Below are 25,379 nucleotides of genomic sequence, written 5' to 3'. Positions count from 1 at the left end.
TATACTTCATTAGAGAAAAGTGGTTTTAACATGTAAATTAGATTGTCTAGGAGAATATTGAACCTGTGAAGCTGAACGTGATTAAAATGTTCAAATAGACCAAAAGGTTTGTCAAAATTACGTTTTTCTGAACTTAACAATTTATATAATTATAAATAACGTGACTTTGACCGCAAAAATATAAATGTTATCAGTATTTAAAGCAAATTAGAGCTTCACATTGAACACCCTAATGAGTTTACACTTTAGTGGTTTTATATCATTCCATAGTACATAATATTTTACAACTAACAGAGTCATTCAAAATATATAATTATTAAAGAATTTATGAAAAATGTATGGATTAAGTTATTGTGACAATTAACAAAACTAGGAACAAATTTTAGCAGCAATTACGATTTTGCTTAGTTGCGCTTCAATTACTGAACATTCTTTTTTATTCATGAGTGATTACCTAAAATCAACCGTCTTCTATTACTACGATAATTAGACAAAAATTTTCTGTTTTTTTTTTAATAAAGATGTTGAACAAGATAATATAAAGCAAATGAGGCGTTATACAGTTCAAAGAGACTTGCTTGTATAATAAGCACCTACTATAAAAAGAACAGATTTCGTGCAATCTTTACAGTCTCAGCGTGTTGTCTATTCAAACACCACAACATGGGAGTCAAAGTAAGTATTTATTACCTTTGTTTGGTTCGATTGCATTCAATATTATTAATATTTTTTTAGGGATATATTAGATTATCCTGGCTTTACAGCCTACTAGCTTTAGTTCTAAGCGGTCCAATAGGGGAACAGAAATCTGCATCTCCTAGCTCATCAGTGTATACGCCTGTGGAGCCAGTCAAAGGACTTTTAGTTGGTAATGTTCCCTCACAAGAACTTAATAAAGAATTGGAAGTGTCCAGCACAATTTACCAACCATACAATGTGGTGCCATTTGCCCCAACTGATGCTCTAAACAATCCATATGTTAAAACTCAAGAAAACAGCTATAAGAGTAAACAGCCCCGTGGTGCGTATAACAGTCCTGTCAATTTTGAAGCTGAAATATCCAGAGACGAGGAATTACAAAATCGGGAAGTATTCTTGGACACAACAGGGTACCAAGAAGGCGAAAGTCGTACCAGCTTCAATTTGGAAGGCCCCCACCAATTGGAAACTATCGAAACAAAAAGTTACCATAAAGATGTGGAACCATTCGATACTGAAGACTACGGAAACCACCATCATGATGAAGAGGAAGCGCACGCAGAAGTTCACTACCACCAGCACAAACATTTGCATAAACACCAACATAAGCAGGAACACATGCATAAGCATAAGGAAGAACATCAACACGAACATAGCCATAAACACCAAGGCGAAGCCCATCACGATCACAAACATCATCAAGACCATAAACACCATCACGTGAACGAGCATCATCACGATCACAACAGTCATCACGAGCATAAACACAAGCAAGAGCATAAGCATGACCATCATCACGGGCATTCGCACGAGCACAAGCATGGCGAAGACCATAAGCATAAACACGACCACAAACACAAGCACGAGCATTGGAATGATCACAAGCATAAGCATTTGAACGATCACAAGCATGAACATAAACACGGTCATAAGCATGTTAATGAGCATAAGCACGATCACAAACATCATAATCAACATGACCATAAGCATGGACATGAACATGACCACAAACACAACCATCATGAGAACAGTCATCACTCTCATCACAAGCATTGGTAATGTTTTTTAATAAGAATAATTGTAATTTTATTGATTGTTTAATACATTTATTTTTGGGAAATATCTTGTTGTTTATATGATCAGCACCTCATTGTAGTTTAAATTCAATTAATGTTTTTATTGTTTTAGATCATATTTAAAATAATTTGGTCAAACAACTCATCTTTTAGACATTTTGGTAAATTATAAATTTAGTCTTGAATTTTGTATATATTTTTTATAACTGTCTCAATTTATTTACCATGTTAATTCTTACAGTACATAAGCATCACGTCTTAGTTGTTGCATATTGTAAATCTAAAATATCGTCTTTGTAGGATCATGGTCATATCTCTTTTCAGCTCCAGATATATTCTATCAAAATTTTTCATCACCACGTATTTTAAATTAGTCTCTTATTAGCATATTGGTTCAATTCTTGTTTCAAACTATTACTGTTTTTTATTTCATTTATGGGTGAAACCAGATACCTTTAATGATCACTCGGTACATATAGTTTTACTATTATACATATTCCTAAGGCGCATAACACATCTAGTCATTTTAGATTCTTATGTGACTACTTTTTTGTTTCAGAGAAGCGCGGTTTCCTTGCGTAGGCGCAGACTTAAGACACTACGGCTACTTACCTTCTGTAAAGTTAAAACATCAAGTAAGTTGGCGATTTACTGTAAAACTTGTGAATGATTTACACTGTTCTCAAGACATACAACAATACGACCATGGATCCACCACAATGCGTCCAAAACGCCATGATGACGAAAGACAAGAAACCGTTTACCTACACTCCTGGAGGAATTGATTTATCGGAAGTGAAATCCCCAAGAATGCAACGACGAATTGAGCGTAACGCGCACCTGGGCGGCGCCGGCGATATGCCTCAACCTCCTCATCCACCTCAACACGTTGGTCCTTTGCCTCCATCTGCTTTGGCAGCAATGCGACCTCAAACCCAGGTAGGCTATTTTATTGGAAGTTTGAAGGTGTTTTCTTATGTTTGTTTCAGGTTCAAGTGTTTCCTGGTCCACCACCACCTCCACCCATGAATAAGAATATTCCCCCACCTCCTCCACCACCAAGCTGTCCGTTACCGACCCAGAAAGTGACGACTGGCGATAACCAGGTTCTTGAAAGACCTGATATGACTAAGATAATTCCGGAGAATCCAATGTCCCTTCTTCGAAAAACTGGTGGGCCGGCTCCTAGGAAATCTTTAGTTGATCAAATGTATGAAGAACCGGTTAGGGCACCACCAGCTCCTCCCCAAAGAAGCATGGAAGCTCAATCCCCCAGACCTGGTAACGTTGAAGAAATCGATTTAAAATGGTAGCTAGAGTATTAATTGTTGCAGCTCCGGTTTCTCCTCCAGTGCAACGTCAGCCTCAACCCCAGCAATACCACCCTCCAACACCTCCTCAAAATCAACAACAGCCCGTTTATTGCCAACCTCCTCAGCAGCAGTACCAGCCACCTCAACCCCAATACCAACCACCTCAACCGCAATACCAACATCCCCAACCCCAATACCAACCACCTCAACCGCAATACCAACCTCCCCAACCTCAATACCAACCTCCACAGCTTCAATACCAACAACCTCCACCACCACAGCCTGCGCCATACCAGCAGCCTCAACAACAGCAAAGATTCACTGATTCTCCTAAACCTGGAGTGCCTTTTCATCCTCCTATCATCGAACGACAAACGGCACAAGCCAGACAAGAGCCTGCGCAAAGGAACGTGTCTTCCAACGTGGGATCGTTGTATATTCCTCCTTTAGCTCAACAGGTAAATAAGACTAAATAAGTTTTGTTCGTTGGTAGGCTAATTTTAAGGTTAAATTAGCAAAAGGTAGCTTCACCTCCAACACCGCCCGAGCGTCAAACACAATCGCCAGGCACTCCCACTTTGAAGGAAGCTCCGCGTCCTTGGCAACAGCGCAATGTTCAGCAAGAGATACCGCCCTGGGCTAAAAAAGAGGAGACTTTAGAGGTAAGCTGCTGGCTTTTAGATAGAGGAGACATAGAGTCATAAATAAATTATTTTTTTATTAGCCAGTCCAACAGTCTCCTCCGCCTCCAAATAGGCAGAACAGGTGGCAGCCACAAGGAAGCCCGGTCCCTCAACAACAGCAGCAATCACCGATTCCTCCTCAACCTAGACAGCAGTTCCAGCAAACCAGGTAAAAATTATTTATTTTTCTTCCCATGAAATTTAGATTACTGTACCATTTACAGACCTCAAGTACAGCAACAGTCTCCTCGATCTCCTCCAACTCAAAACCAGAACTCATTCCCAGTCCATATCGAAATCCGTACAGTCGGACATCCACCCGATGCTCTACCAGCTGAAAGAAATCCTAACGCTGTTTACGTCACTCAACCGATAGTGCTTCAACATCCTGGAAATCGAGTAGAACCACCTTATAAGGGTATTTTTTGCTTAAAAGTGTATTAGAACTATTCTTTACTAGACTAGAACTTTAGGTCCTGCTAATGTTCAACCAGCTCAACCGCAACAGTTCCAGCAAGCTAGACAACCGGTGCAACAACAGCAATCACCTAAAGTGGATGGTTCTGGTGCTAGGATTATTCCAATACAGATTGAAGGCAGAACCACGCCTTCAGTACCTGCAGGAGATAAGTAAGTGAGATTAAACCGTACAAAGCAATTGCATATTACTGTCAATTGTAGCAGGAACTACAACCGTCAATCAAGTTGGGGAAATCAACCAACCCAGTCTAACACGTTTAAAGTTATTCAAAAGATCACTAAAACCGACGACGAGGATGATGATACGCCTATAACTCAACACTCTGCGCGATACCCTCAGGAGATGCCTGAACAGATGAGGAAGATGAAAATTAACGATAATGGGCAGTTTAAGCAAGGTAATTTATAAAAAAATTTGCTGTTTTGTTCTGTTGCAGCTTTTTAGAATTTCCTATAAGAGTTGTAATTAAATTTACAAACTTTAAAATGAATAGTTGATCATTGAACATTTACATGATATTATCATACATTTAATACGCCGTATCATACATTTTATTTACAAATTATTAACAGACACAACACCATAACTTTCAGTTCCTAATATTGGTGGAAAAGGCGTATTATCAGTGAATATCTCTTCAGCTACAGGTTTACGTATTTTTTACGGTTTTAACAATAATTCTTCAAATAGGCCCTAGACATCTCTTAAAGTTGCTGCTGAAAACTGGTTCTTAGATAGCTTTCGACGATGCATACTGGAGAAGTACGGTGAACAGTGCTAAAAGTTAAGCCACGTTTTTTACAAAAGCTAGGCTTCTACAAGCTTACCTTAAAAACAATAATAAACGGAGATCATATGGCCTTAACTCAGGCATTATGACATTATAAGTTCATAACTTAGTTTCTTATTATGTGATGGAAGCAAAAAGTATCCTACATAAGTTTAAAGTTGTAGGAAGTACAGCATTACCTAAGAAATAAGTTAATCAATATAATTTAACTTATCTACTTAAAAAAGTGAAAACTACATAAATCAAAGGTTAATACATAATCTACAAATGTATGATGGTCTAATTTTAATTACACACTGAATACATATAAGCTGCAAATCAAACAACCGTTATAAAAACTAATGAGATTTTTATCTCCCTTATCGAAATATCGACTATTATAAGGCAAATATTTTTGTGTCCTGACAAATTATTTTTTGATAAAATCCCCCATATTGGCTTTTTTTGTACTGACCAAAATTAGTTACATTCAGGTAACGGACAAGCCCAGCCCTATGTACACCCCAGCGAACAAGTTGTACCTGAACCGAAAAAATACATGGGAAGCAACATCCCAAGCAGATCATTTAAAATTCTTCAAGCGATGACCGCGCCTTCAGAAAGTAGTGGTGAGTTTATTTAACAATTACATGTAAAGTTCTATTTGGTCAATTGGCGTTATTATAAATAATTATTGATAATCTTGTACACGTATACTAGTAATTTTCCCTGAAGTTCAGTAATATGCACATCGCGTTTCTGAAAAATGTCGAATGGTTTTTTTATTTTGATTAAAGTGTAATGTTGCAATATAAAATAGCCAAAACGTTTTCTTCTAGCCAATGCCAACTACAACGAAGAACAGCCAACAACATACAATCCCCCCGTTTATCCCTACTCCTATCCTTACTATCCTGGGCCATATTGGCCTGATTACTATTCGAACTATTACCCTCCGGAGCAGTCAGAGCAATACAAAAACAACGAAAAAGCCAAAAATGGAAGACAAACTCCTCTGCCTCCAATGCCAATTTATTATCGCCCACCCGATCATGGCGAGTCTTTGAATGATAAAAGTTCTAAAGCGGGACGAAGCACGCCACTGCCTGTTCCTATGCCTCCTCCATATTGGGGATATGCTCCACCACCACCCCCTACCTATGCGCCACCTAGATCTGCCACTCCAAAGCAAGATGTGGTTAAAGGGGATGAAAACTATCATTACCCCATGTATCCACACCCTCCTTATTACGACCCCTATTATTATCCACCTTATTATTACGGATATCCGCCTATGGGACCGCCATATCCATACTACGCTCATTCTGTGTCAGAAAACGACGAGTACAGCGGCTATTCTTCTATGGATGAAATGTCAAGTTATAATCCTAAACGAAAGGCGTCTTTAGAAAGACGCAACAGTCTTGAGAATGAGTCAAATAGCGTACAAGCGTTAAAACAACACTTTGAACTGAGAAGCAAATCGGCTGCACCTAGAATCACCATTACTCCCACATACTCTCAAGAGAATATTCCTCTTGTAGTACTTCCAAGTGAGGACAACTATCAGAAAGTAGAAGAAGAAGAAGAAGAAGAAGAAGAAGAACCTATCGTGAACCACTCACCCAAACTCCGCTCAATCAAATCAGTGCAAAACTTGAACGTCTACTCCACTTCTGAAGAATTGCAAGATGACGATACTGACTCTGAAAGTGAAGATTCCACGGAAGAAGAAACAGATGACGAAGAAGTGTCTGTGGTACAACACACAGAAGAAATAATCCCACATCAGTTGAGTGTAATATTTGAAGAAAGTGAACGCGGAGAATCAAGGAGATCATTTAGGTGTAACAGCGTTGCCAGTGAAACCACTACCATTACAGAGCATTACAGTGAGGAGGAAAGCGAAGAAGACTTTTTATCCCGACAGAACGTGCAGTACAAAATAAAACTGTTCCAGGAAACCCACGAATCATTTTCAATGACAACTGCTAGATCTGACTGTGAAGAACAAAATGAAAGTTTTAGCTTTCAAACCTCGCAAACTAATAATATTACTGAAGTAGATAGTGACTTTGAGGAGGACAGTAGCACGAAAAATGAACCGGAGGTATTTGCTATTGAAGATGTTCCTAAAAATGTAACGAAGGAGATTGAGGAAAGCAGTAATGAAGATTGGTGGGGTGTGATCGCAGAAAAAGAAGAAGAACAACCCAAAGAAACAATATCAGAAGATGTAAAAGAAAACTCTACAAAGACTGAACCTCGTATAACTAAATGTGAGACAGAACCCAATTCTGTAATGGTGGAAGTAGGCGATGAGGTTGTTTGCGTAAAGTTAAGAAACAAGTCACTTTCAAGAAATCACATCACTAGAACTCAAAATGAAACTCTAACACAAGAAACCATAAATAACACCGTTGAGAAAACTGACCATAATATTTTCTTCTCTTCTATACCTCAAAGAAACAGTATTTATGACATACTGAAAAATGACGAAAACGAGGAAGAAGTGGAAAATTCTACATCAGGAGGCACTTTAATGCGGGTGGACAGTTTTGCGTCACAACTAGAAGCAATTAAGCGTAACTCAGGTTTATTCACTCTAGAGAGTATTAAGCAAACAAGTGTGATTAAAGAGGAAAGTCCCGATGTTGAAGAATCAGAAGAAACTGTGGAAACTAAGGAAAGCACTGAAGAAATAAATGTTGCCTCACCTGGTGAAAGCTCTGACGAAGTTGATTTTTGGAGCCAGATCAAAACAGACGATGACGATTTTGCACCCAGACGAAGAACGTTATATTTGGATGAAGAAAATGAAGACAACCAACCAAACAAGACAATTGAGTCCATAGCAGCAAATAAAGACTCCGCTGACTCTAGCAATAGCAGTTGCAGCCCGAGTCAAGAAAACGCTGCTACTAATGTGAATAAGCCAGTAAACAATGAAGTACCATCCTCGGAAGATGATAGTGATGAATCATCCGAAGAGGAACAACCTCTTGAAGAAGAAACAGTTAAAAACCGTTCATCAAACAGTCGATCCCGATCCTTGGAACCTCAAACTATTAAAGAACGCATCGAAGCCTTACGTAACAGTATTGCCAAAAAACAACAGAAAGTAGTCAACGATGAACCAGAAGAGCAACAAAGAATCAGAACTCGCATTTCTTCAATTGAAGTCCCTACAACTGAAAGTAGAAGTAAAACTGCATCCACAAAGAGCAGCATTAAATCATTTGAAGGTTATTCGGAAGAAGAAGAAGAACTGGATTCCGGTGTAATTTCTGATATATCTCGACATATAAGTGATAGTGAAGAGTTTCCCGAATTGAGAAAAATGACCAGATACGAACGTGCTGCTACCCATTCTCGACTGTTCAAGCTACTTCAAGACCAAGACGAATGCGACACAGAAGAAGAAAGAGAGGAAGTTTTTGTCACTAGAGAAAACAAGTTTAGTAAATTATCAGTAAGAAGAAGTCGGGTCGAAACTCATCAAATCACACATAGTCGCAGCAAATTAAGTCTACCACTCAACACCTGTATATCTGAAGGTCCTCCAGTAAATGAAAAATTAGTGGAGGAGTTGGTTCAAAGTTTACTAAAGTCAAAGAAAGCTCAAGCATTCAAAAATATGCCCAAAGAAAAACTTTACGCAGCGGCAGTGAAAATTTTGCAAGAAGGTATTGAAAGTGGTGAAACTCCTTCAGAGGAATTCAGCAGTCTGTTATCCCCATTAAGAGGTGACACTCAATCAAGCACACCAGCTCAAACCCCTCAAGAATTTTATGGAGATTCCGCAGAATACAGACAATACTACGAATCATGGAGTGAAGCAGCCATCGAAATTATGCCATCTAAAGCTTTTAAATTGCTCTCAGAACATATAGAAGCCAACAAATTGGGTTCTATAGAAGGAATTCTAGCAAAGTGTCCTCGGATACTGTCATCAAAAAATATCCCCAAAGAGGTAATGAAATTGCTTGACGAAAGTGACTCTGACTGCTCCCGATCCCAAATACCCCCCAATTCGAACGACATTACGAACACTTGAAATTCGACGCAAATTGGAATTGTTTGCGAAATTATCAGATCCTAGTTTTGGTTCGAGGTATTGTTTAAATTATGTGTGGCCAATGGAGTACTTGTTTTTGTAGATTTTTTACGGCTGCAATATTGCGTTAACCATCTATGAATATTGATCTCTTCTATTAGTTACAATGATATTTTTATGTGTCTCGATATTAATTACAGTGAGATGTTGGCGACAACCCTATAAAAAAATGATTGAATATGGATGTGCTTTTATTACACTATTCTCTATGAGTTCTGTTATGCTCCGTTTAGTTGTCTTGAATAGGTTTTAATTTTTAGCATCTTGCTGGTTTAGGAATCTTAAAATTGTTCGTTACTTATTAATAATTTGATGACTGAGTTGATATGTTTTCGACAAAAACAAACGCTTCTTCCAGTCACTGTGTTGCCAGGTAACTTCCGGCTAAAAATGTTAAGTGTTTAAGTTTGCTATCATGCAAATATAAAGGGTTTTATTTTGCAACACATTTTAGTGGGCATTTTTGCATTTTTCTTTAGATAAAGATGATAAATATATAATTTTTCTAAAGAGGGCTGTTTTTGAAAGTACAATGTAAGTTTTCATGACAAAACTCTTTACGGGCCAAACATTTAGCCACATCACAAGTGTTGACAGTTGTCTTCCTGTTATGTGGACATGACAAGAAGCAAGAAGTTGCTTTTCAATATATTAAGATCATCTTCAACAATAATATTATCTGAATATAAAGATAGACTAAACTTTACAAAGAATAATACTCAACCCGGTAACAATTAAAAACAATAAACTTGACAAATGAGAAGTAATCATAAATTTAGAATTTTTCTTCAAAGAAACTATATTGTTATAGCTATATTAGCCTCAAGGTCTTTAAAGAAGCTGTTCCTTCTTCTTCCTTATTTCCTCAGTCGTTATCCATCCACTGCAGAATGTAAACTGATTTTAACATTTTTGTTATGTATTTCTGTCATGTGCTTCTCTCGTCCAGTTTTAACAGCAAATGACAGTTACAGCGTTCAGGTGTTCCTATTTCCCAGAGTCTGCAGATTCTTTCTGTCTAGCTCATCCGCTTAGAGTTTCTAAGATTAATATGTCTCAGGTGAGACAATATCCTGAGAGGAAACTTGCGAGTTAATGTAAGTTCCATCTACTGAATGATTCAAATTATTATAGTATGCGTAACCGTGAGCTCATATCTGTAAATAGTGTTTCGGCACCTTTTTTAACCAGAAGATTGGCTTTTAAATTTTCTTCGATTTCTCTGTATTCTGAAACTCCTGAGCAAGGTGATTCGATTATTATTCTCTAGTTCATTGAGTACCCAAGCTGAGAATTCCGATACGATTTTAGAGTTGTTTCTATTGCGTGAATTTACACCTCCGACATACTCATGACTGGATATTTACCCATTGACACTGAGTATTTGGCTTTTGGCCCAGACACTCCCTTTATAGTGTACTTGATATCCATCACTCTCTTTTTTGCCTAACTTTGTGAAAAACATCCTTTTAAAGTTATACCTACTTTCTGTTCTGATGATTTCATCTTTCCAATATGTGAGATGTGGAAAGTTTGCAGATAGAGATACGAAGCTCTGTCCTACTTATCAGCATTATTGCTCCATGGGGTAATCATGGTGGTATACGACCTATCTGAAAATGCCTGCAGGGTTACAACCTCAGGCCTATCCTACAACACACTATTAAAGCTTGGGTGACTTTACTAACAGTGTCCACATATACCTGAAACTAATGTGTTATTCAATTCAATGTAGAGCTAGGAAATTTAATGGCTTATACCTGTTTCACGATGGACATAAAGGCGTATTTTGGAGGTAGCGGAAAGTGGTAACCTGAGTTTTAAGCTGTAGTAACATAGGCCATCTTGTTTTGTCAGAATGAGTTAAAATGAAATAGACACTGTAAATGCTATAAGTAGTAAACACACGCCGAAATAAGGCCAAAGTCAGAAAACAAGAACAAATTGTCAAAAGGACATTAACAAATGATGTGAAAGTTTATTGATGCAACCAAATGAGTTACATAGTAATACAAGATAAGCAACATGTTTAATGGTCTGTTTTATCAAATTTTTATTATACATATTACACTTTTATGTTTTTACAGGTATTCAACCATATAACTTAAACTAGATTGTATGATTGTATGTATTAGAAAAGATAAAAGAAGGCTGATCTTTCAACAGCTAAAAAAACAGTTCGACAAATAATGTAAGTAAATTTAAATTTTGAATCTGTTATAATGATAAAATCGAGGGTGGTTCATTTGATTTTGATCAGTTGTTACTATCCTTAAGTTGTAATTAATAGGTGAACATTATGAAACTTCTTGTATGACCTAATCAATTTATCACAAATAAATCATGAATTTACTCTGTTAGTAGTCCCCAAGCCACTTTTAGTTCATGAAACTATGACTTTTCTATCAACTTATTTTAGTTTAACCGTTAAAGATGTGTTCTACATTTTTAGAAAATAACGAATATTGGGAGAAGTAGGTTTAGATGTATCATACCTCAAATTATCTTTTACTAAAGTAATATAGTAAGTAAAATACTATTGACTCCATTAAAAAAGAAACATTATTTTCGGTTTTTTAACAATTTCTATGTCTTGAAAATAATTTTTAGTTTACTCAAAATCTTCAGTATTGAATAGAGTAAATAACCCTGCATTTCAAAATTGATTCGTACGCTAAAAATTACTAAGTATAGTTTTCTGTGTTGTCTGTATTTATTAAAGAAATATTACGTTAATGTCACTAGTTTGGTACCATTTATTTTAGCTTCTTGAGAGAGAAGAGATTTAAACCTCAATATGATTTTTTTCTCTTTACACAAAAAAGTTTTGTTAATGTTTGTAATCCGGAAAAGAAACTCTGTTTGAATAAAAAATCAAAACTGTATACAAATACTTTTTTCTCAAATTTATCCATTTTTGCAGCTCAAAATCAACCAAAATACAACTCATAGTCCTTTAACAACTCCATAACATCAATATTCAATCATGTTTTTTTTTATAGGATTGCACCAATCATGACACTGTTTGAAAGGTTGAAAATTTAGCACTTTTCATCAGATTTTTGTGTTAAAATATCAATTTTCTTGTAGTCATGGTGACTTAAATATGCATAATTTAGTTTTTGATATACAACGGGTGTTCAACTAAAATTACCTCAACACCATACAACTTCATTTTGTCATCGGCATAAATTAATTTACTTGAATACCAGTTAAACAAAGTATTTTTTATGAATGTTTTACTGGAAACGTATTATTGGCATTCATAGATTGGTTAACCATTCAAATTTCTCTTTTGGAGTAAACTCCACCTTTGCGATTGTGCCATTATTTCATTTCTATGTACTTTCAGTATCTTTTATTTGCATTTGATATACATACAAAGTTGTCACATATTCACATCAAGTTAACATCATTTTTTCGAAACATTTTTTGTCAACTCATTAATTTAACTGTTTCACTCCATTTTTTTTGACTAAAAAGGTGTAGTTTGCTTCAAGGAAGAGTTACGTAACGCTACTGTAGTGCAACTAAATCTTTTTTTGTGCATGAATGTTTTTTTTTTGTAGTTACTTTTGTTTGATTTTTGTTGTGTTTCAAATGCAAATAAAAGTATTGTTAAAGTCAAATTTAGAAGGGTCTTACAAATTATTTGAGCTAGTTGTCGTAGATTTGGTCTTTAAATGAGATTTTGTTTTTTTAGGTTTAGGACCGGACCAATCCGATTTATAGAAAGCCCACAGCAGTACTGATTCGATGATGTGAAGTAGTGAAAATTATAATTATGAGAGTGTCAAGTATAAATAAATTGCGTGTCTATTTTAGATTTTGCTTTTAAAAATGCATTTTTCAATTTATTCGTCTTTTTCATTTCATTAATAGCGTTTTCCGTTTAAGATTGATGCGCCTTCTGCTATATAGGATTGTTGTTGTTATAACTTTGTTAGACATTTATTACGTTAATCAGGTCTTTTATATGTATACTGTTTTGCTATACAGTGCGTTTTTTTTAACGCGCAACATAGGATTTCACGTGTTAAATTTTTAAGCCCATGTTAGACCATGTTATTTTGGAACTACAAGTATAAAACTTGACGGGTGGCTGTTTCGTACCCTGAAGCTTAAGTAAGTTTACCAATTCGGCCTAAAAAGTGTTAAAAAGCTTGCAAAAAATCATCTTTTTTCGAAAAGGTTTTATCGTTTCATACTCCCTGTATGCATTGTTGTTCTTTGTTGTTTTTGATACTGGTACGGCAGGTAGCAGGTAAAATTTGGCGTAGAAAGTAAAACAGGGTGATCATTAACTTTATATCAAGAAAGTTAAGAACAAAAGAAGTATTTTTATAAGTGAATTGTTCAAAGTGACCTCCGTTTGAAGCCAAACAGTATTCCAAACAATCATAAAATACCCTTTTGACGTTCAAAAGATGTCGGGTCGTGATGCAGTCAAAATATGTCACTTTTCCTGCTACCTGCCCTGCCAGTATAAAAACAACAAGGAACAACAATGCATACAGGGAGTATGGAACGATAAAATCTTTTCGAAAAAAAATGATTTTTTTCCAGTTTTTAATCACTTTTTAGACCAAATTGGTAGACTTACTTAAGCTTCAGGGTACTAAAGACACACCTGTCAAGTTATAGACTTGCAGTTCCAAAATAAAATGGTCTAACATGGGCTTAAAAATTTAACACGTAAAATCCTATGTTGCGCGTTAAAAAAAACGCACTGTATGTATAACATTAATATTGTATTATACTTAATGGACACTATCAAGTTATTTAAGATACACAACGTTAGAGATGTGTTTGTCAATATAATATTTATTAAGTTACAAAGTATGAAAAAATACAGTTTACTTGTTGTTATTTATTAAATGTTTGTTGTACTATCTTTGGATATTAACAGTTTACGTGAGCCTTATTTAACGTAATATACATAGGACTTTGTATAATAGGTTTGAATAGTCGTTTGCTCTTAATGTACCTACTTGAATTGTTTTCTATTTATTGTACATATACTTACAAATTTTTCATTTATTAAAGCCTGCTTAACTGAACTTTAAGCTGAAGGTATATTGAGCATGTTATGTGAATTAAACAGAGATATTTTTAATAAATTTCTTGAAATTTTGTCTTAGTTTTTAATGAGATTTTCAGATTATGTTTTACCCATATCACACCAGATGTTTTCTATATATTTGCAATACTCTGCATCAAAAGGCAATAGGCTGAAGGTATCTACAGTAACGAAGTTTAGATCATTTTACCAGTTTTTACACCATCGAGTTTTCCGTGTCCTGTTCTTCTTTTCCCTTCCGTTTGGGAGGTAGGACTTTTGCTGCCCTATTCTACCGTCAATTGCTCCCACCGAATTGTCAGGTGGGGGATTTATTAACCAAATATAGAAGGGCCTGCAAAGACTCGAGGGTTTACCCCTTTTGTTACCGACCTGTTAAAACTGACATTTTACCCTTTTTGACCAGTAATCTACCGGATAATAAAGTCTGATGTCTCATGTTCTTAAAACTTTTCTCAGAATCGTCCATACACGAATTTTTCGTGTATTCGAACGTTCTGAGAAAAACTGGGGTCGACAAATTGTATTGGCACCAAACGGCAACAGTCCATAAAGAACAACGAAAACAACATCGGAAGATATGTGGATCAGAAAGGGATTCCGACAGAGTTGCCTCTTGTCTCCGCTCCTGTTCCGACTTTAGAATCCATATTTATAGAAGCATCACACGAAGTCCAAGGTGGAATCAAGATGTTGCTGTGGAGAAGTGTGCCATTAGTTTTGGTCTAGGTCCAATATAACGTCGTTAATAAAAAATATAACCAAAAATCAAAAAGTTTGCCTTTTTTCAAAGTAACTCAAAAATAAGCAAAAAAAAAGAAATCGAAGTTTTCTAAATGTCATTTTATTAAGAAAATTATTACGCAACTTTTCTACCATTCAACCAAATCTGAATCTCTTACCGCTTTCAAGCTCCCCATATTAGTGACCCTTCTTATCCTGGACCACTGTATTTCTATGCATTTCCAAGGTGTCTACGGTTTTCAAACCACAATTATATTAATTTCTACACCATGTAACTATTTTGAGTTGTTTGAGTAACCATCACTGATTAAATCAGTAAATTATACTCAATATTATTAGAGTTTTTATTGTTTTTTAACTATCTTATATTTATTATGATTTTGAAATAATATTTTTATCGGATTTATATTTTTAATACTTATTTGTTTTTACTCTTATTGGAATTTGAAATATGGCAAAACTGTATTTTTATAGAAATTATTTAGTCTATAATTCAACAAAAATGAAATTACTGCACTAATAAAAATTGAAACATTTTTGAAAAAATATACCATAGACAAGCTAATATTTTAGGTTGTCAGTGATAATACGCATTTTAAAATAAAATAATTATAAATAAATTAGTTTATTGTCTTTAAAAGCATGTATTAACATGGTTTTACAGTGATAAGGCTTATAAATACAAATTAACTACTTGTAAGAACCGTAGTTTACCGTATATACCCAAATAAAATGTAATATACCCAAATCAGTATAATACTCGCTTTCCGCCATATTAGTTTGCTGTATTAAAGCAAAACCAAATGCGCAGTACGAAGCGTATATGTAGTCTGTCAATTGTCGTTAATCGTCAATCAAGTACGTCAATGTCGGTTATATGTGTAGTCATATGCCATATGTGCAATTACACCGTCAAAACAATAGATGACGCCACAATAAAAATTTTTGAGAGACATTTGATTTTCACGTGTTTACTAACTTTTCGATCGACAGCGAAGTACGCACCGACCAAGCTGTTATGAAATCGAATCGGACAGCAAAATATACACGGTGGAGCCGCCGATGTACAGTTGACTCCCACGTTTATGGTAGCGATTTGTAGGTAAACAACGTTGTGACTGTTTTTGTGCGTGTTTTGCCGATCCGGTACCGCATACAAGCAAATCATCATGTCGGTGCACACAGTTCAGACGGCGGAAAGTGATGCTTGGGCTTTGTTGTCGTTAAAATCGGCCCCCGCGAGCCCGTCCAAGATTCAGTGGAGCCCCGAGGACCGGGGTGAGGCAATAGCACGCATCGAAGCCAAGGATTTCGAATATTTTGTGCGACAAAGTCGGATAGTAATCGGGAGGAACAGTTCACGTGGTGATGTCGATGTAAATATGGGACATTCGAGTTTCATTTCCAGGAGACATTTGGAAGTGTTTTATGACCCACCGTTTTTCTATTTACTCTGTAACGGCAAGAACGGAGTGTTTATCGACGGCGTGTTCCAAAGAAAGGGGGCCCCATCGATCCGACTACCCAAGACGTAAGTTTATTGTTATGTAAACAAATACGATTTGTGTTTAGGTTTTGGGTATGTTCACCGGCTAGTCACTTCCGTTCTATTTGTTCAGTTTTTATAAACCCCGGTTGTCGTCGTTTCTTTCTAGCTTTAGGTAAAAGAAAAAGACAGGCAGATTGACGTATGTGATGAATTGTCAAAACAACATTCGAACTAGCCAAGCGATGATCGCATTGAACCAAGCATTTATCATTCATATCATTAGACTTTGCAAAACGAGGCCTTGAGCTTTGTGAGGTTAACTTAGCACGCTGTCTGTCACGTGTTTTTTTAAGGCTATTTTCCAGGGTTTTTCGACTTTCGGATCAATAATTAAGTAATTTTAGGGTCTCCCAAAATACCTGCAAGGTCATCAAACCTTCTTTTGTCCCAGTTAATAACAACGAAACAGCCCCACGTTTCAATTCATCATTCATAATGCAGTGACGTCACATTTGATTTTGACTGTGTGTAATGTGTATACACATACACTGCATAGTATAGTGAATAATAATAAGTGTGGTATGAGTTGGGGAAAAAAACGATGTGGCATGACAATGGTCAGGAATATTTCGGTTGTAGTTATTTTAATTCTGAGTTACCTATTTAAGTCAGCAGTATACTCAATAGTCTAAAAATAAACAAATATAGCAGACTAATCTCAATTTTTATTGTTTATTTATTTATATGTGAATGCTACTTTTCCTTTCCTACCTATGTTGTTTTTCCAACTATTTCCCAGCTAATAATGCTTGTTTAACCAAAGTTTTGTAATTAGGTTTTAATAATTTATTCTAATTTTAATTAGATAATGTGTTATGAACAGTTTCTTTTAACCTTCAAATTAACAATTATCCTACTATCTTAAAGTTTTATTGAAAATAAAGTTAATTTTCTTGCAATTTATGGTGAATGTAGAGAGCCAGAGAAGGTGGATAGTTGGACACACAACACAGACTAGCAAAGATTCGAATTAATGCAACACAAGACTTCCATTTTGATCAGAGCTTTCCATAAACATGAATTTGTTTACCTACAAGTAGCAATCTGAATGTTTAGCATAGCATCAAACACATTCTTATTTTGTTTCCTTTCCATTTGAAAAAAAGCAGCATATAGAAACAACTTGGCAATCTTGACATATACCAGCACTGGTAAACAAAATTGTCTTCGGAAACCTTCATAAATGTGTCATAGTCGAAGAACGAAGTTATAGACTTCAAACTGACTTGTTTGACTGTTGGTGTGTTGTTCTGTCAAACATGTTTGTTCTTTTATCTAACTATAAAGAAGAATTTATGAACTTTGATGTTTCTGTTTCTATCTAAATTAATTGAGAAAATAATCATAAGGAATTCCACACTAAACCAAATTACTCCACAGTCTAGTTTTAAAATAAAGCTTGCCACCTAGTATAAAGCTTTTAACAAACATGTTATAAATTACATTAGTTATAATAAAAGAAAATTAAATATAAATTACATAAGTATGTCACCTTCAAGCGCCTTCAAGCTCACTCACTGTTCTGGGTGCTATTTCTTACAATTACTATGTTAAATGCTACCGAGAGTGCTACCAACACTATAGCGAACTTAAGTTAAGTTTGCCTTTGACTATAACCCTCACTATAACCTGTAACAATGGCCGAATTCGTTTTCACGCTCCATGGAGCGAGCAGAGCGTGTTTGACGTCACAATGACGTAATTTGATAGTTGGTCAAATTATGCTTTTGCCAAATTACGTCATCGTGACGTCAAAAACGCTCTGCTCGCTCCATGGAGCTTGAAAAGCAATGCGGCCAATATAGTGAAAATAAAAGTCTGAGTGACACTTGACTTAAGATTGTAAGATGGGCTTAAAGTTTGAGGGTGCAAATGGTGGTTACCTAATGTTTTATTTTCTGATCAACCAAATTTATAAACTCTGTTGATCCAGCTAGTGAATCAACAGAGTTTATAAATTCAACTTAATATAGGTAGGGTAGGTAGGTAGGTAAATGTGTTTGACACAAGTATGATAATTTGTGGCATCTCTAAATATATCATTATCTCACTAAACCAGGTAGGTATTCCAAATGTTCCAGAAAGTTCTACCCTCGGTTCTACCTTTTGCCACAAGGTAGATTTTGAAAAATAACCAAATTTTTAAGGATCAAACACTTGGGATCAGTGGCATGTACCACCTGATTTGATTTAACCTTACAATACATGATTAGCACCATTGAAGAAAACTACAGCCCAATTTGCAATTTTTTGAGCATTTTCTTGTTTTTTTTTTTAATTTTAAATGCTGTCTTCAGCTGTGTATTCTTAGTATTTACCATACTACTAGTAGTGAGAGTAGACCCAGCGTAAAACTTATTCTGAAACATTGTTTTAGAATAAATTTACTCGCTAATTTATAATTATAACAGCCACAAACAAAGTTTGGGCTAGGCATTCAAATTGGCAATAAAGTAAATTTGATTGTAGTTTTCTAGGAATAATCTTCTTGTTTAACCAAAGTTGTGGAAAACATTCTGGAAAACAGCTGAAGTTGACTAGCTTTATAGTGTGGATAGTAATAGCAACTTATTTGACATGCAAACTTGTAGATGTGGTGATATCTCTGCTATCTTATCTTAATGAACACATACCTCGACACATACACACATTTATTTCATGTTTGTAAACAAGAAAAATTCAATTTTGAGTTAAATGTTAGAAAAAAGTAGTTTTCAAAGTCACTTTACCTGTAGAGATAGGTAGTTATGAAAAAAAAACGTGATTTTGGTTTTAATAAGTATTGTTTTCTTTCTTGGTTTAAAGTTCAAACTTGCACGTTTTTCGCAGTTGCTTTCTGATTTACATAAAGTCAGTTCCACAAATGTTTATTTATAATTGTTTGTACTTGCATGTTATTGTGTTTATTTACTTTGAAAGTGTAGGTTTTATTATATTTGGTACGTATTTAGTAAATATAGATATGTATGATAACAGCGAGGATAACTAAACTAATGCAGTAGAGCTCGAATCAGATGAGAAAAGGCCACCGCATCATCAATGACGCAGTTTTTAAAACTATTTCTTTCTCCTTCTACAGTTGCCGTCGCATTAGATATAATCAGAGGCGTCCTATTAAAATATTCCCGAAAATATATTGTTAAGCGGTCAAAAAGCCACTTGGCAACGTAGTACGGTTTTTACTTGGACACAATTAAAACAGATGCGGCAGCGGCCAGGGACATTTGGACCTTTTTATATGCTTTTACTAGCCGGCACTCTAAACGGTGTTGCCAAGTTTAAAAAAATGTAGTGGCGGACAGGGAGACTTAGGGGGTTAGGTTAGGTTCCGTTTTAGTCTGGTGTTTTGGTTGTATTGTTGATGGTCGCAGTTGAAGTTCACATAGTGTTATGAATAAAAAACGTTATTTTGTCAAAATGTCTTTCAAAAAGGTTGGAAAGAAAGGTGTTATCATATACAGCCAAGGCCGTGAAATCGTCAGTAACGTCTTACAATTTATGAAGAAAGAAGCAGAAGGAGTTTCCATTCCTTTGAAAAACTTGTTGTCTTTTATTTTCTTTATTAAAAACGACGAAAATGTTTCATTTTACTGATAAAATAATAGCACGCCACTGACTGGCTGCAACAACTTGGAAAGTAACGAGAGCAGCAATATTTAAAGCGAGACGTACAGAGATCGTGACATCATCGTTTGATGACGCCTGTGGCCTTTTCTTAGCTGATTCGAGCTCCAAGTGAAAACTTTTGTAGATCAATAAACACAATAATTTTTAACTTTTCCGTAACTGTTATCAATTTTGTTTTAAATTTATAGTTTGTTTTGGGCTATTTTTTATTGTAAACGGTAAGAGATACGCAGTCGGATGGGGCTTTAAACTGGACACCATATACAATTTGCAAAAGTGTCTTAAGGGCTATTTTTTAAGTTCTGTATAATCAAAATTTTTGTTTTTTTTTATTTCGTTTTAATCAAGCAACCCCCATACAAATCTGAGGTGTAAAAGTTTAATAGAAAAAATAGGTCGAAGGATACTACATTTAAAAAGTCTAGCTGGTCTAGGCAGCTTCGTTTTGGGGGTTTATAAGAAAAGTGAGTTTGATTAATTGTTTTTGTAAACAATCAAACTTTTAAAGCTCGAATCAGATGAGAAAAGGCCACCGCATCATCAATGACGCAGTTTTTAAAACTATTTCTTTCTCCTTCTACAGTTGCCGTCGCATTAGATATAATCAGAGGCGTCCTATTAAAATATTCCCGAAAATATATTGTTAAGCGGTCAAAAAGCAACTTGGCAACGTAGTACGGTTTTTACTTGGACACAATTAAAACAGATGCGGCAGCGGCCAGGGACATTTGGACCTTTTTATATGCTTTTACTAGCCGGCACTCTAAACGGTGTTGCCAAGTTTAAAAAAATGTAGTGGCGGACAGGGAGACTTAGGGGGTTAGGTTAGGTTCCGTTTTAGTCTGGTGTTTTGGTTGTATTGTTGATGGTCGCAGTTGAAGTTCACATAGTGTTATGAATAAAAAACGTTATTTTGTCAAAATGTCTTTCAAAAAGGTTGGAAAGAAAGGTGTTATCATATACAGCCAAGGCCGTGAAATCGTCAGTAACGTCTTACAATTTATGAAGAAAGAAGCAGAAGGAGTTTCCATTCCTTTGAAAAACTTGTTGTCTTTTATTTTCTTTATTAAAAACGACGAAAATGTTTCATTTTACTGATAAAATAATAGCACGCCACTGACTGGCTGCAACAACTTGGAAAGTAACGAGAGCAGCAATATTTAAAGCGAGACATACAGAGATCGTGACATCATCGTTTGATGACGCCTGTGGCCTTTTCTTAGCTGATTCGAGCTCTAACACCCTTAAACGCAACTACAATGCTGGCAATATCTTTCAACATTTTAGGCTCTTTCATATTTTTAAAATTGTTCAAATTGTTGAGTTATTTTACTACACTTGTATCCTGGGACACCTAGTGTCTTCGTCTTGTTCCAAATACAATATCTGATATTTTAAGTACTACAATATTGTTCGGTTTTTACTGCAGTAAATCATTTTTTAATATGCCAAGTTTACTTTTACTTACAAATTAAAAATATTTATATCAAATTTGCAATTACCTGGACTTACCACAGGTGCCCGTTAAGATAACATACCTATATGAAAAAGTCATATAAAGTAATTATTAGTAAGTAAACACCCTGATGCTCTTAGTAACAGAAAATGTATGCAAGTTAAAGGAATGTGTATTACAAATTACAAAATATACAGTTTAACTTGGAATTCCACAAAGTCTGATTTAAATACATGACCTGAAATGTCAAACGATAATTATTTACGTATCAAGGGTTTAAAGAAGAAGTTTATGCTTATACCTGAAATTTCAGCGCTTTATTTGGTAAAGAGGTGAAACTAATATATTTGAAAAAAATTAACATTTCTGGGTATTTTTTTAAATTTGTACTCATCATTATAGATCTAAAGAAAATATACAGGGTTAACTACTTATTTCATCGGTTTTTTCCTATCTGTAAAAAAACAAGGTGTCTAAATATACTTACTGATCAACCCTGTACACTAAATGCTTGCATACAAAAATTGTTCAGCCTGGCGCTTCCAGCTAAAATAAACTAACCTCAACTCCAAACTAATGTTTGTCTCCAATTAGGAAAAGCTTCATTTATATCAGTTATTTAACCTACCAAACTTATTTTTAGGTAGCAAGTTGTACAAAACTGTGGTTTCTGACACGTCTTATCAAGAAACCGACCTATTTTGGTATTTATAGCTAAATTGCGAATGATGTCAATTTTAGAACAACACATACAAAAATGTGGGATATGTTATTTTGCAGTTTTTGTTTCCTCGAATCATAAATCCTTGTATCTTATGATTATCTAACAGTTTTACTAGTGTTTAGCAGAGAACAATAAACAAATGTCTGACTTGTGTTATTATATTAGCGGTAGAAAAATTAAAGACGTCTTCCAAATTTTGCCACAAAAGAATGTTGGTTCGTGTGGAAAACAGTGGTGGTTTTAACTTTTAACCAATAGCGTTTGTCCTGGTCAGAAAAGTAATTTGACCACTGACCAATATGTCAGAATCTGTGTTCTTTGACGATGTAATTTGTTGGCAGGCGTTGACAGTTCCTGTAGTTTTTTCTAGTTCTAAATTTGTATTTCAATCGCCGCATTAATAAGAACACATCGATTAGCAATCGCTAGGCAATTTTCTTATGAATGCACTAAAATAAATCGATTACCTACTGATCGAAAAAGCATTACTTAAACGTCATTTTGTTAATCAAATTCAAAATTCGATTTTTTGATTTCTAATTGATTTGTTCTTATGAATGTGGCCATTTATTCAATTTATCGATAAATGTTCTATTTGTGTGTGTTATTTGTTTTTCGGTTATCGAAAGGGCCTAATTATTCTAGAGAGAGTGAACAACTGTTTATTTTGTGGTTGACCAAATGTTTACGGGAAGGGAAAACTTGTATTATTACTGTTATGAATGACCCAATAATCAAAATGTTGTGGGACGTAGATATTGTCACTTTGATAATATAACAGTGACAAATTTATCAATCAGCAGGAAAACGAATAAGAAAATGTAACTTAAAAATGTATTGATGGTTGAAAAGGTCTGAAGCCATATTAATTAGCAGATTCTTTGCGCATCGGTTGTTACTTTGACCCCACTTTGGCTTCAGGGCTTCAACGTCATTTAAATGCTATGTTCCCATGCATGTTTCCGAATGCTCTCGGAAAAGCTGTAATGAGATACAGATTCTGCACCAACATCGAGCAATAATAATTAATATTTCATTTATCCGCGATTGAAACTGAAAATAGCCAGGAAAATAGTTTTTAAAAATTGTTCTATACGTTTTAAACTAAAAGTGTCCACGTCACCAATTTGATGTCAGTAGGTATTCAATTATGTATGTACAGTTGTGATCTTGTTTTTGTGTATCTACTCAGCAAGTTAGTTGTATTATATTGTTTAGCATTGTTTATAAAATTGTTGTAGGTACGTATAACGATCAAAAAGTGGCTTTTTTGGTCTCGTGAGTGTTGTGATCGAGAGTTATACTTAACAGTTGTGAAATTGACAGACACTTTGATGTATTCAATGGAGCAAAATTTGACGGTTGTGACGTGAATATCAAAGTGTCCCTTAACGTCAGAACTGTCAAATTTGGCGGGTACTCACTGGCAAGCTGTAACTGTAACTGCTCGTGTAATTGTAACCGTTGCAGTAACCAAATTCCTAGTGTAGACGCATCGCAAACGATGTTCGCAAGCGCACCTTAAGTCCTTCCTTCCTTCATGAACCCCCCAACCAACAAGGGGGGGATTGGCTTCTGCTCCCTTTATGGGGCAATTTGCCAGGGGTTTTCTTTCTGCCCAGGATTTGTCTGACTCTAAGTCATCCCCAGGTAGGCCTCTCAGTGCTTTTCACAAAAAATACTTTACACACACAAAAAAATCGATTAAAGGCACATTAGTCATTCCTCATGGAAACTATAACCGTCACTGTCACATCCACGTGGTCTTTTTCTAGGTTTTCACCCTTTCCGCCTCTTGGAAGCGCACCTTGAGTCTCTCGCGCCAATATTCTTCGGCTGGGAATGCTGCCTCAGGTAGATGGGTCAAGCAAGACTACTGCTTTTTACCCTCCCATCGCTGTAGACCAAAAGGATAGGTCTGGAAGAGGAAGTCGCTACAAGTCTAGGAATTTTTGCCTTTCGGGAAGTTTCCAGAGTTGCATCGGCATCCTCTGTCCTGGGAGAAGGATGTCTCTGACGGAGGGGCTCTTCTCTGACGCTCTTCTTGTCCTCCATTTCTTCGTTAACTCGTCCATCTCTGATGGTGGTCCTGGCAAATTATAGGATGTCCAAACAGTCGGCTTTCGTTCGTCTGTTTTTTCATCCTAAAGTTTTTGGGGGGTTAGGGTCTGGTGAGTAGGGGATGGTTTTCCCCCTTCTGCGTGGTTTAGAATGTGTTTATTTTTACACTCGTTTTTACATCTCTTTATTCAAATTCAACAATTTCTTTAGATTTTTTGACGAAGAAATACGGGACAAGCAAAATTACACTTATAACTACCCAACTTAATTGAAAAGGAGTAGTCCATAGTCCCACAGTGCCGTAGTGAGTGTAAGTGAAAGTAAAAACACAACGTCGATCTCCACAAAATTTATTAAATCGCTGTGATCTGCTAAAAAAATTAAAAACCATTTAGACTACCTAGGGTTTTTTGATCAAGGTTTTTTTCCCTGTTCAGAATAAAAAAAACCAACCCTCTTTGCTCGAAACAACTGTTTAGCCTGGGAAACATGTTGGGCAGATACATACCTACATACATTTTGTGGAGTTCGACTTTGTGTTTTTACTTTCACTTACGTGTTTTACTTGCTTGTCAAATTAAACAAAATAGTAACAATTTTCTACACCTAGATCAAGGTATTAAAGTTAAAAAATGTAGAGTTAGTCCATTAAAGTAATCAAACAAGGTGTTATAGGAAATGCTGAAAATGTTTACCATTTACTTCTACGCAGTAGTCCAAACATATTTAATTCATGATTTCTAACGTTTTGTAGAATGTGTGGTGTAATTTGATCACATTCCTGTACGATCTTTTGACCCAAGTACTCTAATGAGGTATGAGGTGTAACATACATTTGTGATTGGACATGTCCCCAAAGGAAGTAATCTAAATGTGTCAAATCAGGGAAACGTGTCGGTCATTCAATATGTGTGTTTCATTTGAAAAACTTGACTGTATGCCTCCACTCTAAGAACCAACCTTGCTTAACACCAAAACCAAGGAAAAAACGTTTTTTGAT

At 35.6% G+C, this 25,379-nt stretch overlaps 3 protein-coding genes and 2 long non-coding RNA genes across 10 annotated transcripts in view; 4 read left to right on the top strand and 1 right to left on the bottom strand.

Annotated features, from left to right (window-relative positions):
- The window catches only part of LOC145726273 (uncharacterized), a 67,697-nt gene extending 53,426 nt beyond the window's left edge, over nt 1–14,271 (top strand). For 4 of the 5 annotated variants that reach the window (XM_081975308.1, XM_081975314.1, XM_081975300.1 and 1 more), the window contains exons 2-13: nt 2,335–2,410; nt 2,463–2,714; nt 2,765–3,056; nt 3,110–3,546; nt 3,604–3,750; nt 3,813–3,940; nt 3,996–4,189; nt 4,245–4,401; nt 4,453–4,649; nt 5,516–5,650; nt 5,861–9,135; nt 12,842–14,271. In XM_081975308.1, the coding sequence (XP_081831434.1) occupies nt 2,335–2,410; nt 2,463–2,714; nt 2,765–3,056; nt 3,110–3,546; nt 3,604–3,750; nt 3,813–3,940; nt 3,996–4,189; nt 4,245–4,401; nt 4,453–4,649; nt 5,516–5,650; nt 5,861–9,078 (5,233 nt within the window). In that variant the 3' untranslated portion in view covers nt 9,079–9,135; nt 12,842–14,271. The remainder of the gene's footprint in view (nt 1–2,334; nt 2,411–2,462; nt 2,715–2,764; nt 3,057–3,109; nt 3,547–3,603; nt 3,751–3,812; nt 3,941–3,995; nt 4,190–4,244; nt 4,402–4,452; nt 4,650–5,515; nt 5,651–5,860; nt 9,136–12,841) is intronic. The other variant, XM_081975302.1, reaches the window with a different exon arrangement.
- LOC145726448 (uncharacterized) lies at nt 533–2,410 on the top strand. The gene is made up of 2 exons (XM_081975524.1): nt 533–675; nt 736–2,410. Exons 1-2 carry the CDS (start codon nt 664–666, stop codon nt 1,756–1,758), a joined length of 1,035 nt encoding a protein of 344 aa, XP_081831650.1. The 5' UTR covers nt 533–663; the 3' UTR covers nt 1,759–2,410.
- On the bottom strand, nt 13,868–15,269 carry LOC145726489 (uncharacterized). Its single transcript, XR_014177606.1, has 2 exons — nt 15,121–15,269; nt 13,868–14,914 (listed from the first exon to the last, which is right to left on the bottom strand). It is a non-coding gene; the product is annotated as an uncharacterized LOC145726489 (long non-coding RNA).
- Nucleotides 15,270–15,927: 658 nt separating this feature from the next.
- FoxK (forkhead box K) overlaps nt 15,928–25,379 on the top strand; it is a 30,202-nt gene continuing 20,750 nt past the window's right edge. For both annotated transcript variants that reach the window (XM_081986141.1, XM_081986132.1), the window contains exon 1: nt 15,928–16,493. In XM_081986141.1, the coding sequence (XP_081842267.1) occupies nt 16,132–16,493 (362 nt within the window). In that variant the 5' untranslated portion in view covers nt 15,928–16,131. The remainder of the gene's footprint in view (nt 16,494–25,379) is intronic.
- Nucleotides 19,392–20,464, top strand: LOC145733430 (uncharacterized). The gene is made up of 2 exons (XR_014179210.1): nt 19,392–19,509; nt 20,241–20,464. It is a non-coding gene; the product is annotated as an uncharacterized LOC145733430 (long non-coding RNA).

Source organism: Ips typographus, linkage group LG1 (genome assembly GCF_016097725.1).
Source record: "Ips typographus isolate SLU linkage group LG1, UJ_Ityp_2.0, whole genome shotgun sequence".
NCBI classification, from domain to species: domain Eukaryota; kingdom Metazoa; phylum Arthropoda; class Insecta; order Coleoptera; family Curculionidae; genus Ips; species Ips typographus.
This window is presented reverse-complemented; position numbering and strand designations above follow the sequence as displayed.